Source organism: Clinocottus analis, unplaced genomic scaffold (genome assembly GCF_023055335.1).
Source record: "Clinocottus analis isolate CAN_PGR_092001 unplaced genomic scaffold, fCliAna1.0.p SCAF_3, whole genome shotgun sequence".
Taxonomy (NCBI): domain Eukaryota; kingdom Metazoa; phylum Chordata; class Actinopteri; order Perciformes; family Cottidae; genus Clinocottus; species Clinocottus analis.
The window spans coordinates 1,487,501-1,504,930 of NW_027176042.1; the positions used below are offsets into that span (position 1 = coordinate 1,487,501).

The following is a 17,430-nucleotide window of genomic DNA, read 5'->3' on the forward strand; positions in this document are numbered from 1 at the left end:
CGGTCCACACACACACACACACACACACAGACACACACACCCACACACACACACAGATCAGTGGTGCTGTGAGAGTGACAGACAGACCTGCATACTGCTGGACTCCGGTGTAAGCCTGCTGGAGAGGATCAGCTGCAGTGGGACTTTGAGCTGCTCCACCAGAGACAAAGACAGGAGACGGAGGGGTGGAGGGGGAGGTGGGTGGATGGATGGAGGCGTGTGTGTGTGTGTGTGTGTGTGTGTGTGTGTGTGTAGGGGGAGATGAGGCAGAGCGAGACGGAGGGAGAATGTAGATGGAGGGAGAGGCCACGGAGGAAGGCGAGAGTAATATATAACGAGGGCGAGCGGGAGCGGGGATGGAGAGGAGAGCAGGAAGGAGGAGGAGAAGAAAAGCAGAAAGGTTAGAGCGCCCGGCCGGCGAGGAGAGGCGTGTGAGGAACGAATCCCCTCTTCCCTGCTTTGTGTTCCTCCTAAAGCGTCTTCTAAAGCCGCTCGTGGTACTCCAGAGAAGAAGAAGAAGACCAGAAGACAACACAGTGTCGCCGCGGGAGAGGACAGAACATTGTCATTTATGTATCTACGAAGACGTAACATTGATTTGTCTGACTGTAGTGAGACATATATACAACAACACAATCACAACACACACTCACTGGATGCACCTGTTGCTATCGCGTCACGTGTCCTAGATGCAATTCATTATTTAAAAAGAAAAATGAAATAAATTGACCATCTACACACACTTGTTGCCACCGAAAAGATGCTGCGCCGCACTTCATAACTACCCATCTGTACACATAGTACATGCACATTAAATACACACACACACACACACACCGATAACCACGCACAGACACTGAAAACCACTATCACCAAACCAAAGAGACACTGAACACATCGGACCAACAGCGACACTGAAGGAGGGTTCAGACAGCCGTACGGGGGGAGAGAGAGAGAGAGAGAGAGAGAGAGAGAGAGAGAGAGAGAGAGAGAGAGAGAGAGAGAGGGGCGAGCTCAGGTAAAGGTCGAGACGTTCAACGCTCGTCCAATCGGGTCCAGGAACCTTCTGAAAGCGTGCAGCTGTCCATCATCTTTTGTAAACTGGTGTGAATGCAGGAAATATCTGCAGTTTGACACGTTCAAGTTGGGAGGATGGATTTCTTGTCCTGCTTTCCGGCTGTAAAATCAGGGCCGTGCGTTCGTCCTCGTAGCTCTAAAGAAAGCCAGGCTGCGGGGAGCTCGACACAGTTTCCTTTCTGCGAATCATTACCGAACATTGACGACGCTGAACCTCATGCAGGTTTACAAAGGATGATGTGAAAAGCGCACGGCTTTGAAAGGACTTCTGAACACAAAATCTTATTGACCCTTATATGAAGAAGAGGGGAGGGAGAGGAGGGAGAGGAGGGAGAGGAGGGAGAGGAGCGCTACCTTCAGAGAGAGAGGAGAGGAAGCAGCCACCCTGAACCCCAAAACAACTCCTCGGAGCCACGCCCAAGCCGTTTTTCTCCGAGTCCTCCCTAAAAACCACCTCCTGCAACACTGGAGAGACAAAGAGTGTAAAGACACAACAACAAAAAAAGAGACAGATTTGCTTCCTCCGCCTCTTCACAGACAAAAAAACAACAACAACCCAATGAGGTGCCGGCCACGGCTCATGACACAAGCGCATACTCCGGCTCCAGCAGCCCCATAAGCACCTTTTGCCAAACACTCATCTTCCTCGACATGCTGACTGTCTGCGGGCTAAACTCGCCTGGCCTCGGCCTCCCGAACACATGCTTCAAGGCCGTTTCACGCCTGTGAGCCGGCGGCATGCACACTCCCCCCCCCCCCCCCCCCCCCTCCCTCTGCAGAGTGTGTGTCTCTGAGCGTTTAAGCTCCGTTCTCAAAGAAGTCACGCTCTAACATGACAAACAGTGTCGCCATCGTTTTACACACAGCGTTGTACAACACATGTCCCCGTATCACTTTGTGTGTTTGCATCCATGCCCCTCCCCCCCCTCCTCCCCTCTCCTCCCCCCTCCTCCCCTGGATGGGACTCACCAGGGTAATGGTGCATCCCGTTGGTGAACACGGCCTCCGCCGGCGGCTGCCCGTTGGCCTGCGGCGGCGGCATGCCGGTGAAGCCGTTCACACTGATGGGGGAGGGGATGCTGGTCACCGTGGGAGCGCCGATGCCCGGAGGAGTGCTGCCGCCTGCAGAGCGCCACGCAGGGAGCGAGAGAGCAACGGTGAGCTTTTTTTTATTTCTTCTTCTCTATTCTCGGACAACGTGGAGAAGTTTTACTGGGACTGGACGCCTCCAGGAAATGTCAGAGGGCGTCGGGCCGGCGTGAAGACACTGAACGCCAAAGAGGACTTCATGAAGTCACACTGCTGTGACGTCATGTCATGACCAGATTTGGACATTGTAGCAATGTTACATCAATGCATAGTGAATAAAATCACAATAAGCAATGCTGTTATCATATTTTATCATATTCATCGCAGCAATAGTATTATTATATTTTTGTGCAATACTGTTATATCTTTTATTTTTAAATAAAATATATATATATATATATATATATATACACATACAGAATTACAATAAAAATAAGGTATAAATATATACCTTATTTTTATTGTAATTCTGTGTTAGGAGGGCCGAGCAAAATAAGCGTTTCATTGTAAAGAAAACATCCAGCATACTTTGTAATATTGTTGACACTTTGTGTGTTTAGGACCTTGTCGTGTGTGTTGTTGATGGTCTGGCGTGATGCCAACACAGCGGCAGCACGCTTGTTTTTCCTGCAAGAACTTTAACTTGTACAAATTTACTCAAAGTATTTTAAGTTGAGTACAACATTCTTGTACTCTTTTTATTTATTTGAGGGTTTAATTATCCAGGGAAGCCTCGTTGAGATTAAAAAACTCCTTTTCAAGAGCGTCCAGGCCAAGACAGCAGCAACACATGGTTTCAACACAGTTTCAGATAAACAGATAAAACAGAACATGAGACACGTTCCTCATTTAAAAACATCTACAACCAGATGAATCGTCCTCCAACTCTTTGCATCTGTTTTTAAAACCCTTTCCCTCTTCAGGCTGCTGACGCTCGCTCCCCTCACTGTTACCTGACGTCGGGGTCAGCGGCGCTCCCGGGATGCCGTTGATGGTGGCCATGTGCTGCATCTGGGCGGCAGCGAAGGCCGCCATGGGGCTGAGGTATCCTCCCTGGCCGACGGACGCCATCAGTGCTGCCTGCTGCTGCACCTACGCAGAGACGAGGGGTTAACGCCTGAAAACTGTGCAACCGATGTTCACTCCAGACCTCTTTTCTCCTGTGTTTGAGTGGTCGTAGGAAGCACAAATTAATTACAATACTTGTGTTTATTGTGTGTATTTGTTCAGCAAAGTATTAGGAAAAAAATGTATATCTGCAAAAACAAAACACTTAAAAGATATTTTGATGGTAACTATGAACATCCAGCATGATATGAGCCAGATTCCCCCTAAAGTGCCTCTTGGAGCGTTAATAAGACACCTTTATGGAAAGATTAGGACCTAAAGAATCAGAATCTGCAACAAAAATCACAATAAAACAAAGTCTTATCCTGTTAGGAAGGAGTTTCAGTCAAAAAACTGTGTCGTTTGATTCAAAAATTTTGAAAAATTACGTATTTTAAGCCAAAAGTCTGAATGTGGGCATGCTGGGACTTAAAAATGGGCGCTGGAGGATTTTCATGCACGGTTTCCAAAAGGTTAAAGGAGGGCTGAGGCCTTTACATTATTGAGTTAAGAAAAAAGAAGAAGATGAAGAATGAAAACTGGTATTTAATCTCACTGGATGTGTTTTTTTACACATCGTATCCTAAAAAAAAAAGCAGTGTTCCTCAATGCTCCCTCAGATTCCCACGCGAGCCGGGCTTGGACCGCTCCCTTTTAATTCTCCGTGGCTTCGTTGGATTAATATCAGTGGACGGCGGGGACGTTTTGCGGGGCGTCTTGCCTGAGCGTAGGCGCCGTAGGCTCCAAACTGCAGCGCCATGGGGTTGAAGATGCCCATCTGACCGGCCATCTGCTGCATGCGGCGGATGGTGCGCTCCTTATCCGTGTCGGCGAACTTCACCACCAGACTGGATGAGGCGCCCTGTGCACCGACCCAACCGCCCACCCACACATACACACACAAACACGCCACGCAGAACATGATAGTGAATACAGACACACACAAGAGCCGCAGTTCACACCCATTACCTTGAAATAGTGAGGAAGGGGGCGGGGCCACACGCAAAGGACGAATTCCCTCACTGGGATTAATAAAGTATAGCTTAACTCAACTTTAAGAAGGTAATTAAGCGCTTTGTGACTCATCTCTCGACGTGACTCACCTCCCTCACATAAATCTACATGCTCACACACACACACACACACACACACACACACACACAGTAAGGATGTACTCACAGGCATTGTCTGGCTGCCGTGTAGTGCACTGATGGCTGCCTGAGCTTCAGCGTGAGAGGAGTATTTTACAAAGGCACAGCCTAAAGAGAGGGAAGGAAGGGAGGGAGATGGAGGGGGGGAGAAGATGGCAAAGGGGGAAAACAGGCAGTGAGAACAGAAAGAGGGAAGTTCGCTGTAAAGTATATCACACAGTATCACCCACAAAACATTGCCAGGAACAAACAAGGCGACGAGTGAAACGCTTTTATTTCTTTCCGGGGGTGAGTTTCCTACGTAAACAAACTCGGTCTGCGGATCCACGCTCGATACGCCGAGCTAAACGCGCCACTCTGACACCATTAACAACTTCAGGGATCCTCCGACTGGGGGCTTAAAATGCGGCGGCGTTTCTTGGTGTCGCTTACTATTGACAAGCCCCCCCCCCCCCCTCTGCTTGATGAATTTGAATGATCAAGTTCCCAGTAATTATTGAGCTAAAGCCCACTTAGCCGAGTAAGCCGGCTGATGAGGCCTTCGCTAATGGAGCTTCACGGAGGAATCAGAGTGATCAAGCCCACTGTAATCATCGGGCTTAGTTATCATCGGGCCTCATTGATTGGCCGCTAAGCCCACTGATGAACTTCATGCAGTGAACTTGTGTAGCGCGTCGACAACATTTTTTTAAAAAAAGAGGACAGTTTTTCTGGCGTGACGTGAAGTCAGGTGGTTTAATAAGGATTTGTTTTGTCTTCGTCAGACCCCATGTGGGTCGACTGGAGGGGTTAATGGGGTTCGTCCGTAAAGAGTTGACGCTTTCACGTCTCTCGTCCCGTCAGATGGCTGAAATTTACAGGATTCGACGGCGTTCTTTGCGTGACGATTGCGAGAAAAACAACAACAACAACACAGCCCCGCTTTGACATCGCTCAACGTGGAGTGTTTTAAAGGAGAACTTTGCAAAGTCACCAACTTTGAAAGGCCAAATCATTCCTGTGCAGTACGGCGTGTGAAAGCAGTCTGCCGGTGGGTCTCAAAGTTATAAACAGCCACATGAAACTCACCTTTGCTGTTTCCGTCGGGGCCTCGGAGGATGGTGCATTCCTCGATGCTGCCGAAGGACTCAAAAAGGCGCCGCACGTCATCTTCTGACTGTTGCTTGTTGAGCATGCCCACAAAGAGCTTTCTGTCTTCTAAAAGGAATAGGTCACGATCAGAGGATCAGAGATGCCTTGTGATGTTCCACGCTACGTTCACTGAAATAGCAGCGTTTCTTCACCCCCCCCCCTTCTGTGCTCAACAGATTGTGTATGTTCTCCGAGGGAACATATGTTCTCCGCCCATTTAGTCGCACATCCTTCCCTCTCAATTGGGCTTGAATGAAGCTATCGGCTCCAAGCTATTTGCTTAACCACAAACCCTTAATGAGTATCCTAAACAAAGGGTGGGGGGGGGGGTTCATGGTCGTATACGTAGGCGCTCCGCTCCATTTGGGAAACATCAGCGGTCCAATAACAATAGAATAACAATTAAAAAAATGTTCATAACAAGTCGGTGACAGATGCCAATAATTATATTAGATGACAACAATGTAGAAATTTGAAATTTGTCAACTGTAGTGACTCAATGCAGCCGCGCTCCTCCTGCCCGTCCAACATCCGCATTTTAAATGGGGAAACATCTTTTTTTTTTTTTTTTCTGGATCCATTTACTGAGATTATCCTCTCCCCGAGATTAAATTACAAACGTGTAGGGGAAGTTCAGGTCACATGTGCGCATGGTGCAGCGTTTACGTCTCACATTTACTGCTCGCCGCTGCAGTTAAAGAGTCTGCAACCATGAGCCCATCTCTTTGTGACGGGAAGCATTGCTGCTGGCTCCGGTTGCGCCAGCAATCAGACTGAGCTAGCAACCTGTTAGCCTCGCGGCTGTGGAGGAGCTAAGTGGCTAATACGGAGCTGCGTCTTCAGCACGGTGAGTAAATGTTTGTGGTTACCCAAATGTCCCATGTCTCCCCTCTCTTATGCTGGAACAGACAGACACGCTGCTCATCAGGAAAACAAAAAAAGAAAACGCTCACGCTTGTTCTTATTTCTTCAAACCAATCACAATCGTCTCGGGCGGCGCTCAGCGAATGAAGCAGTGTTGGTGCCCTTGCAAAGTATTTCGGGTGAGGGGGGGGGAGGGGGGGGGGGGGGGGCAGATGCAGACTTAAACCCACAGTCTACATCCAGCGAGTCAACACTACACACATCTTGACCTGATGCATTTGTCAAATATGATATCTACTAACGATGGCTTGTGTGACAACCCGTGGGTCTGACTTATCAGACTAATCAGACAGTTTTAGTACCTCGTGTTCTCTCTGAGAGGTATTAGACAGACAGGTGTGTGTCCTCAGGTCAGAACATCATTAAAAAGCTAATGAAGTTCAGCTATTCTGTCCAGGGGGGCTCTGTGCACACGTGACAACACATTTCAGTTGTTATTATTATTATTAAATATGCATCGCAGGCAGGATGCTGCAGCCCGCTGCACAATAATGAGGCGGCGAGTTCCACGAGATAACAATAAATGTGACTTAGCAGAAATAACAAGCGCCGTGCATAAGTCAAAGGTCATGCTGAATGCAGAAGACAATTACGTAAACGAGGGGTTTGCACGGGAGGGGGAGGGGCGACCTGTTGTTACACAGGAAGCCCCGCGCACGGCGGTCATGGCGACCGATGAACACTTTCAAAATAAAATGCCCACCTTCCACACGTTGGGAAGTCATTAGGACTCGCTCACGCTGTCACGCGGCGACGATGCAACTCATCAATCCACCTTCCCCCCTCCATGAACACAGAGCAGCCAGTATGTGGAACACATAACCTCCCCCGCACCCAGATTTTTCTATTTTTCTCCACCGAACAAACTTTCCACGCTGTCAAAAAGAATCGCAGCGTGACAAATCATACACAAATTCTGTGCGTATGGGTTTTAATAAAATATAGCGGGACTGAGGTCCAGTTCATTATTCACCTTGACGGCGTGGCGTTGAGTCACTGGATGAGTGTTTGAGGAGAAAGTGCGAGGCAGACGGCGAGAGCGTGTTAGCGCGCAACAGCAGCAGATGTTTCGGCGTCTGTTTTTTTTTTTTTTTTACGTCTTGCAGATTCCCAGCTTTGTAGAAATGGATGTATATGTTGGGAGAATTAATGAGCCTCAGTGCAATTGCCTCTGAGTGTGCTCTGTAAATGAACACGTGTGGTTATATGTGCATGTGTGTGTGTGTGTGTGTGTGTGTGTGTGTGTGTGTGTGCGTGCTAAGGGTCCGTTTCCCCACCGCTGTGCGTGACACGGCGTCCTTGCAGAGTCAACAAGACTAATCTGCGCTCTGGCCTTGCACTGGAGGGGAGGGGGGGTGTTTACAAGAGTGGAGCGCACATCAGGGGGGAGGACACACACACACACGCACACACACACACACGCACACACAGATCTTGAAATGTTCGCCCCCCCACCTTCTAACGCACACACACACCTCATTGTTGGATAAAGCCTATTGTTCCCCAGGGAAGACACCAATAAACATAAACATCTTTCTATGGGAAAGGACACACACACACACACACACACACACACACACACACACACACACACACACACACACACACGCAGCATGTGTCAATGACTCCCTGATTCCCTTTTACTGGAATATTTAGTAGGCAGCTGGAGTATTTCTAAGAATCATAAAATGTCTTACTATGTAATTTCATTATTTATTTCTGCAACAGAAGTATTTTCTTTCGCATGAGTAGTATTCCTCCGTCCCGAATATTATCAATGGTGAGAAGGACTTTTGAGGTACTTATACATGTGACGCTGCATTATACTGCACTTTATATCAGAGGGAATATTGTACTATTGTATATCTCTTCACACATAATTCAGTAGTTATATTATATTAATACACATATGACAAGCTTTTAAAATGCAATGCATTGCTTCTTTTAACATGTCTGCACCTCAGCGTGTGTGTGTGTGTGTGTGTGTTGCATGTCCACATACGTGAGGCACTCAGGAAGCGTTGCAGTGTTTAAAGCCAGCCTTAATCTTTGGTTAAAGTCTGTGTCACCACCAATAATTGATTGAATTCATGATGTCTATCACACTGAGTCCATGTTTTATCTCACACTGCGGCGCTTTGTGTCTCCAGCTCGTCCGCGTTGTGTGTTTGTCGCTCTGTGGTGCAACAGTGACGCTCCTTGGCTGGCAGGAGACACGCGTTACTGTTAACTGTGTTTTGTCCCCCTGCAAAAATAACCAAATAGATACCAAAAAAATGTAAATGTAATGAATAATTATTTCACAAAGAGTTCAGAGATAAGGTTGCGTGGCGGTGCGGACGGCCTGCGTTGCCCTCGCTTTGCTTCCTCGCCTCGTTCCCTCGCGCTCCATCAATCACACTCAAGAGCGCCAGCAAACCACATAGAAGGACGTCGCACTATCTCTCTTTCCTGCTCCTGAAAGTTTCCCCCCCTCCTCTTTTACAGGCGCACCTCTTCCTCAGTCCTTATGTTTCTCTCTGCTCACTTTGAACTCCTTCCATGCTCTATTTCTCCCTCCTCCTCCTCCACTTATTCCCCCTCTTTCTTCCGACTGGAGACTCGCTCTGGTGCCAATTACACCAACAACTGCCAAAGTTACACTCCAGCCAAAAACGGTCAAACTGCATCAATCTTCTCTCGTACAGTCCATTGATTGATGTCAGAAGCAGGTCACTACATGTCCAGACATAGAAAATGTGCTTTGCGCCGTCTGAGCTGTCGATACGATACGCCGCACATGAACTAGGACTGCCTCTTCAAGTCAAACGGGACGACAGCGTTATTGGTGGCCCTGTTTTCCCCCCCGTCCGGCGCGGCGTGACGCGCATGTTTCCCCCGCGTGTGCGTCGCGTGTGCATGCATCGGTGCATATGATGAAACTCCGAGAAAGGAGCTTCAACGGCGGCGGCCAGGAGGAACGCTGTTTACATGATGCGTTGTGAACACTGGAGGGTCCGGCTGTCGGCCCGCGTCGAGGTACAGGAGACATCGTCTAATGGGACGGATAACGCTGAGGCTGATGCGCACAGGCAGCATGTTTTGTCGGGCTAGGATGAAGGGAAGGAGGGAGGGAGGGGAGGGGAGAAGGAAAGGAAAGGGCGTACAGTACCTCCTCGACTCTCGCTGTCTGCTGGCTTCACCTGGATCGGTCTGTTCATCTGTCGAGAGAGAGAGAGGACAAAGAGAAGAGAGACGGCAACCAGTTAGCATCATGTTGTAGCATAGCTTCTACCCCCCCCCCACCCAAAAAAAAGAAAAGTTTTTGAGAATCACTCAGACAAATTGTGGGTAAAGTGTATTGAAAATCTCCAAAGCTGTAGCACTTATAGCCATTGGGGGAATAGTTGGTTGGGAATATGGGTTGGAGATATCATTTGATGTGAGATGAAAGGAGAGAGGAGGGCTGGATGAGCAGAGGGATGGAGGGAACGACAGAAAGAGGGATGGAGAGGTAACTCCGGGTCAGCAGCGCCGCTGTGACCGCGTCCTCTCTGCGGGGCGGACGACTCCGAGGTATAACGGCGCTGTGTGTTTACACACACACTTACAGCCAAACTCAAGCCGCGCACACGAACACACACGCTGTGTGTGTGTGTGTGTGTGTGTGTCCCTGTGAGACCTTTTCCCACAGTGTGTCCGCCGAGGCCCTCCTTTCATTTCACTCCTGCCTGTCAAAGCTTCCCCTCTCCGCCTCACCACCCTGCTAAACGCTCGCCGCCAATCAATTTTTAATAATGCCAATCGCCACGCTGCCGGGAGGAATGGAAGGAAGGAGGGGAGGGGGGGGGAGGAGGAGAGGAAAGCTGAGGATGAAAGGGGGGAGGGAAAGGTCAAGGTTCTGTGTGATGCAGCATCAGTGTTTTGCTAAATGTCATTAAATCTTTTTCCTTCAGAGTTTGCTGATACAGTCATCATCTTAATGAATCTCGGGGCTTTCAGATGATTCACCAAAGGCGGGAACCTTTGAGCGTGTTGGAGGGGGGGGGGGGACGATGTCACGGCGCAAACACAATTAACGCTCGGACCTTCACCCCCCCCCTCCCCCTCGTCCCCCGAGCGCTGATATTAAATCACATCGTTCTCCATAACGCTTATTTAAAATGGAGTTACCCCCTTCCTTCCTCTCCCCTCGTCTCCTCGCTCCCTGTGACAGCCATGAGAACCCTGCTAATGTTTTTAATGCGCCGCGATGCATTATTTATCAGACTGGCTGTTGATCTGGGGGAGAAAAAAAGGACGAGAGGGGATTAAAGGAATTGGGGAATGGAAGAAGCAAAAAAAAAAGGTGTTGAAATGAGTTTTTTTTTAAAGTGAATGAGAGACAGGAGGATGTGAATGAAAGCGGCGCCGGAGAGGAAAGAGGGAGTGAAACCAAACGGGGTGAGGAAGAAGAGAGGCTGATTACAACAAATGGTAAAATACAAACAAAAAAAAAACAAGTGGGGGTGTTTGAGAGGAGAGAAGTGATGAAAAAGGGAGACGGGGGAGGAATGAGGAAACGAGGACAGAGGGGGCGATGAGGACATAGATCAGCGTGCGGGACAAGGTCAGCCCACGGCTCCCATGGGTGCCATAAGCCTGCATACATATGAGCGCTGTTACCTCCACCCATCCAAACGGTCCGGCCTCGCTCTGACCTAAATGTGTTCCACTTTCACTGCGTTCACGCTCACGCTTCACCCGCGTGGTCACAGCACAGCGCTTCATTTCCTGCTCCCACATCTCTCTGCACCGGCATTTTAGGGGCTTGAAGTATTTGCGTTTACAAAAAATAATTAAAACAAGACCCTCCACTGAGTTATTATTCATATTTTTCTGGGACGGAGCAACACTTTCCCCCCAAAAATGTCAAGATGATTCATGTTAATGATGCAAGTGATGAAACACACAACTATACTCAATTAACACATGAGTTTTAGTTTGTCAAAAAAGTAAAAATAATCAAATTAATACTTTATAAATATGCGATAAAAAGAACATAAATGACTCTCCCATGATTTCCCCCCAAAAATAGAAATTTCTAAAAGCTGCCAACTTTCACTCAACTTTAAATAATGTGTTTCAATTTTTTTGACAATCTTTTTTAAGTGTGTGTATATATTATGTCTATCTATCTATCTATCTATCTATCTATCTATCTATCTATCTATCTATCTATCTATCTATCTATCTATCTATCTATCCATCTATCCATCTATCTATCTATCTATTTCTAATGTTTGCACTTTCCTTTTAACATTTATTTGAGCTCAAAACTTTCCCTCTTTCCTTCCTGATTCTTTTAATGTTCAACCTGAAGGCTTATAAACCTGTAAACTACCTTCACAGGTCGCCGTCATCGGCCTCTTCGCGCGTGGAGCTGCGGGACGTCCCGCAGCTCCACGCAACACGCCGCTAAGTGACCAAACTATTGTTTCCTTTCGTCATTGAGAGCCGAGTGGAGATTCATGGTCCTCTCTATCGGCGCTTTCCATTATCTCGGGCCCATAAACTGCTTCAAGGTCAGTTTTATCATCCCGCTCATAATAGTGTGAGTTAGCACCGGCCCACCGGACAACCGATCCCAAAACAGTTGTTAAAGCCAGACGCCGACGAGCGCGCATAGCTCCCCCAGGAGGTGTGCGGTGGTGTTAGCCAAAGCCAGATGGCATCGTTGAGCAGCAGAAGCAAGACGACACACACAGACAGCGCATGAAGCTCTCTCCAGCCTCAAAAAATAAAAAGACACACAAAAAGACCCCGAGACGCAGACACGCACACACGTATAGAAACACACCAGCGAGTCGGCTTACATGGCTACACGCGCGCGCTTGGCTCGCGCACAAACGTGCAAAATCACAAATAGGACATGCATGGAAACATTTCAACACACACACACCAACCTCCACACACACACGCTCACACACACAATGCATATGTAAATGTCTCCTTGTGAGCCGACGTGTTGTGTAAATTGGCTCATCTCTCAGCGCGCACCGCTAACACCGCGCATGGAGCGCGCCCTTTTCTCCCCAGCCTCGTGAACGCGAGCGCCTATTCATCCACGCATATGCCTATTAAAACACACTCACACACACATACACACACACATGCACACGCACACACACACACACGCGAGCTTAACTCCATTGTTGCTGAAAGTCCACCTCAGCAACCTCGTGTTGGAGTGGCCTTGGTGTACCACATGATCGACAGCTCAAAAAGAACTGCAGCTACACGAGTGCACACACTCTCACACACACTCTCTCACACACACATATCCTTGCTACACTCCTCTGTTGATTATGTAAGTCAATGACAGTGCTCTGCCTCAGCGCCGCCATAGATTCCCTGCTAACTAGAAGCTGAGGGAATACATGGTCTGCATGCAGCCGTAGCCATACTGGTGAGTCATTCCTCTGAATCAGTCTGGTACCGGCTGAATGTTTAGCGAGGCCCACAAGATTAGCTGAAAAACAGCGTGTGTGCGACTATAGTTTGCGATATTGGATTCTGCCTCTGCAATTGGGCAAAATTGTAGTCCTGGTATTGATTCAAACCACAGGAATGAAGTTACAAAGACACCGTGACGATGACAACTCTGGGATTTATAGCCGCTGGATTCCAGTGTGTTACCTTGTTATGTCAGATGTGCTTCAAAGACAGTTTTTTTTATATACAGTTTTAGCACACAAGCTAACGCATGCAGCTCGCGCGCGGTCGCTCGCGCGCTCCCATCGTCGTCTGAGAAAGAGAATATTGAAAGTATGCTTTACGAAACTCTGGAGAGGAGGCAGGATTTTCTCATTTTCGCCCTCGTCTAGCAGATGTGTTTTGGAGAGAGAGAGGGGGGAGAAAGAGAGAGAGAGAGGGGGAGAGAGGGGAGCGGTGCAGGCCGGGTCATTTCATTATCACAGTGAGAAAGCACTCCATGAAACTCCACCGGGGAGCCGGGGAGGCTGCCTTCATAATACACCTCTCCTTCCACTGAGAGCTCTGCTTTGCATTCTGCAGCCGAAAGGCCCGTTCCGTCTTTTCTACGTCATTCTGTCTCCCGTTCCCATTTGGCGTGGAGGTGCTCGGTTTCTCTTCGTGTTTTCCGTATTAGCTCCAGATGTCGAGCGATGCCACGCTGTAACCCGACGCCCACTGAACCACACCGGCGCTCGACCTCCACCCGCTTTCCTCCAGAGCGCCTCGGCCCGCGCGACGATGGAAACACGCCAACGGAGACATTAGCGGGAACAAATACGGCTGTAATCATGAGACGCTTTTTGGGAAACTGGGCTCTTGTACGCAGGAGGGAGAAGAAGAAGAAGAAGAAGAAAAAAACCCCTCAGTGGCAAGATTAGCCAGAAAAAACATTTAGCACGCATGTAATAGATTTCACCAGCGGTCTCAAAGAGGACAACCTATTTTAAAAGTATTGATTTCACATTAATTCGCAGAAGCATTACACTCCCGTGGAATACTCCCTGTATTTCCATCAGGGCTCTCCTCCTCTCCAGTACATGTAAAACTTTCAGTTTATTGACTTTCGCAACCTCTCCGGGCCCCAGAAGTATTTTACAACACATCTGTATAGCGGAAAAAAGGCTTCACGAGCTCGCGCCGCCGCCGCCGCCGCCGCCGCCGCCGCCATTACCGCTCGGAGAAGCGGCGTCATGTGACTGTTGTGTTCATCTGGAGCAGAATGCAGGTCAGTCAGTCAAAAGGCGTCGTCCTGCGCTCACACTGGGCTCATCTCGGTAACAAGCGTTTGTTTTGTTTGCCCCAGCCGACAAGTCGCGGTGGTTGTGTATATAAATATGTATTGTATATATATATATATAAATAGAGTATAGTGTTATAACCCGGACGCTGTGTTTGCTGACTCGGACATTTCAACGATTTCAACCATCGCAACCTGAAGAGTGTCGTCCTGAAATACCACCAACACGTGAACTTTACCACAAACTGCAATGCTGTAGAAATGCATAGTGCATAAATATACAATGAGCAATACTATTATCATATTATCATATTTCTGTGCAATACTGTTAAATATTTTATATTTTCTGCCTTATTTTAATTATTTTTTAATTGTTATGCTGTATTTTTATTTATTTGATGTATTTATTTTATTTTTTTGGTTTTATTTGTTTTATTTTTTGAATGTATTCATTTATATTTTTACCTTAAGTTTATTGTAATTCTGTTTTTAAGAGGACCGAGCAAAATAATCTTTTCCCTGCATAGAATGACGTTCTTAACTATCTGTGCATATGAAAACATATTCATATATGAAAACATCTTGACTCTTGTGGTTGGGGTTTTCCTCGACGTAACCGATGCTAACGACATGCACGCTCATGTCCTATTCGGCGATGCTGAATAGGACATGAGCTGCAGTTAAAAATATATTTCTCCAACCGGTGGAGGAAGAAGATCTTTTACCTCAGTGAAGGTGGCGCAAAACAAAATACTCATGCATTGAAATTTGACTGAACTCTGAGGAAGCGAAGACTCATTTTCTGGTTTGAAAAGACACTATTGCATCCTGTTTCACAATAATATTTGGGTCAGTCTGGAAGTTGATGAATGCTGAAGTGCCACTTGGATTCCCATCAGGTTTCTCCTCCGCTGACGTCCACAGAGTCCGTCTGCTGTATTCTTTATCCTGACATGTGAGACGTCCAAACACGAGCGCTGTGTTTTGATGTTGAAGTGAGAGATCAACGAGAGGGTAAAGAGTCTGAAACAGCCCAATCTCTTTCCCTTTGTTGCATCCTCTGCTGCTTCATCCCGCCTCGTCCTCACAGACTAACAGAGGTGGGCGATCAACGCCGAGCAGAGCGTTTTCCTGGGTCGGCTCGGCCCGGTTGTTTGGGGCCGGGATGGAGCGCCGCGTAAAAAGGCGTCCAGATGAATTATGAATCGTCCCAGTCCGTGCTTTCTTGCGGCTGTCCCGTCGCAGCGTTGAGGTGCAAGGAGAGCGGCGTGGCTGCAGTGTGCGTCACGCTGGTTCTCATTTATCTATTTCCTTACGCTGGGAATGATGCAAGATGATGAAGTGCTGCAGCAAAACTCTGCTCTGAACAATAACTCGCATGCAAAAGGATTTATTACACTTACATTTTCTGCTGGAATGGGTTTGGATGGCGGAGGTTTAGAGACACTTATACAAAAAAAGGGACTGATCTATTTGAACGCAGGAAGTCGAGCGACCTCGCCGTGGCCGTCTTCCTACATTCCCCGTCGTGTCTGCGGACATCACAACGTCTCCACAAAGGCAGATGAGAAGCGAAACCGATCACTGGAGGAGGCAAAACCTCCCCGTCCGAGCCTCTGATCATGGCGGATTCCTTCATCAACATACACTCTTTACACCAGGGTGATCATTCCCGACCTTGGGAGCAGCATGTGGGAAAAAAAAAATCATCTCAATTTATTCTCTTTTGATTCCTGATTGCATTTTTCTTTGGCACCAAAAAAAAAACACTTTCTCCAACTTTGTGAGGACGTGTTGTTGTTGGAGAGATAGTTACAAAACACAGACATGTTAAAAGCTGCAAAGTTATCACCCCCCCCCCTCCACACACACACACACACACACACACACACACACACACACACACACACACACACACACACTCCTCCACTTCTTTTCTCTTTGGCCTACAGTCGGATGGGAGAGCAGCGATGCTTTTCTCACATCCATTGTTCGATCCATTTCACGCCGGCCCACCTCTTCTTTATCTCCTCCCCTCCTCCTCCTCCTCCTCTTCCTCCTCCTCCTCCTCCTCTCCCTGGCAGGCCGCCTGAACACCGGCGGTAAGAGGACGGCTGAATGAGAGGTTAAAATGCAAATGTGGGTCCCTCTCTTCCTGTTTTCCTTTCTATTCCTGTTCCACATCTTATTACCCTCCATCCTCTGTTTTCTTCATCCTCCTCTTCTGTACAAACGCAGTGAGGACGCCGGTAAATGTGTGAAAACTATTTTTTTTCCACACAGTGAGTTTAATGCCTCAGAAAAAACCTGAGATTCCCCTCCTCCTCCTCCTCCTCCTCCTCCTCCTCCTCTTCCTCCACCTCTCCGGAGCTCCACCCGGATAAGAATCGATGTGGAATGAGAGCAGACGGGATTTACGCTTCCTGCGAACACTTTAATAGGAATCGACGGTCGAGAATTCTGTTGTCACACCGTAACCGGATAGAAAAAGCACATCATCTGCAGCCCCAAATGATTTTACCCTGTCAAAACCTGTTATGGCTTCACACCTCCCTGTCACACACACACACACACACACACGCTCATGTGCAAATGAGATGCGCACACACAGACGTGTGCCTGTCTGTCGTTTCCCTCACGTTGATACATGAAAACGTGTCAGTTGTTACATGTTTGTGACACGTCTCACTCTTTTTGTGAGCCGTGCACACGGATCGATTATCAACACGTCCTGATCCATCACAACGAGAGGCACTGCTAATGGAGGACAGCAGCGGGAAACACACACACACACACACACACACACACACACACACACGCACACACAACCCCTTGCGATAGTTACATAATTAGACATATACACCAGTGGCAATCAAAAACTATGGTGTTGCCATGGGGACTATAGCTTTTGACTATAAAAAGAAAGGATCTATACGTGGAGGCGGCCGAGGGCGGAGGTGCGGAGCGAAGCAGCGCGAGGAAGGAAGGGAGGAAGGGAGGAAGGGAGGAAGAAAGAAAGAGGAGAATGGAGAAAGAAAAAAAGTGCGAGAAAAATTGGTGTGAGAGAAGCGAAGGTGTCGGCGAGCGGCTCCGTCAGTTTACGTGCACGTGCATGCGTGTTGATTGGAGGCGCTCAAAGTGTGTCGCGTGTGTGTGCACAGTGTGTGTGTGTGCATAGAGAGTGTGTGTGTGTGTGTGTGTGTGTGTGCGGAAAAGCTT

At 48.0% G+C, this 17,430-nt stretch overlaps 1 protein-coding gene across 5 annotated transcripts in view; it reads right to left on the bottom strand.

The window, feature by feature from the left end:
- celf4 (CUGBP, Elav-like family member 4) overlaps positions 1-17,430 on the bottom strand; it is a 76,688-nt gene that overhangs the window by 6,837 nt on the left and 52,421 nt on the right. For 3 of the 5 annotated variants that reach the window (XM_068593733.1, XM_068593736.1, XM_068593732.1), the window contains exons 3-10: positions 9,631-9,679; positions 5,493-5,621; positions 4,453-4,532; positions 3,995-4,135; positions 3,120-3,258; positions 2,047-2,199; positions 1,432-1,542; positions 88-150 (exon numbers count right to left, since the gene is read on the bottom strand). In XM_068593733.1, the coding sequence (XP_068449834.1) occupies positions 88-150; positions 1,432-1,542; positions 2,047-2,199; positions 3,120-3,258; positions 3,995-4,135; positions 4,453-4,532; positions 5,493-5,621; positions 9,631-9,679 (865 nt within the window). The remainder of the gene's footprint in view (positions 1-87; positions 151-1,431; positions 1,543-2,046; positions 2,200-3,119; positions 3,259-3,994; positions 4,136-4,452; positions 4,533-5,492; positions 5,622-9,630; positions 9,680-17,430) is intronic. The other 2 variants (XM_068593734.1, XM_068593737.1) reach the window with 2 other exon arrangements.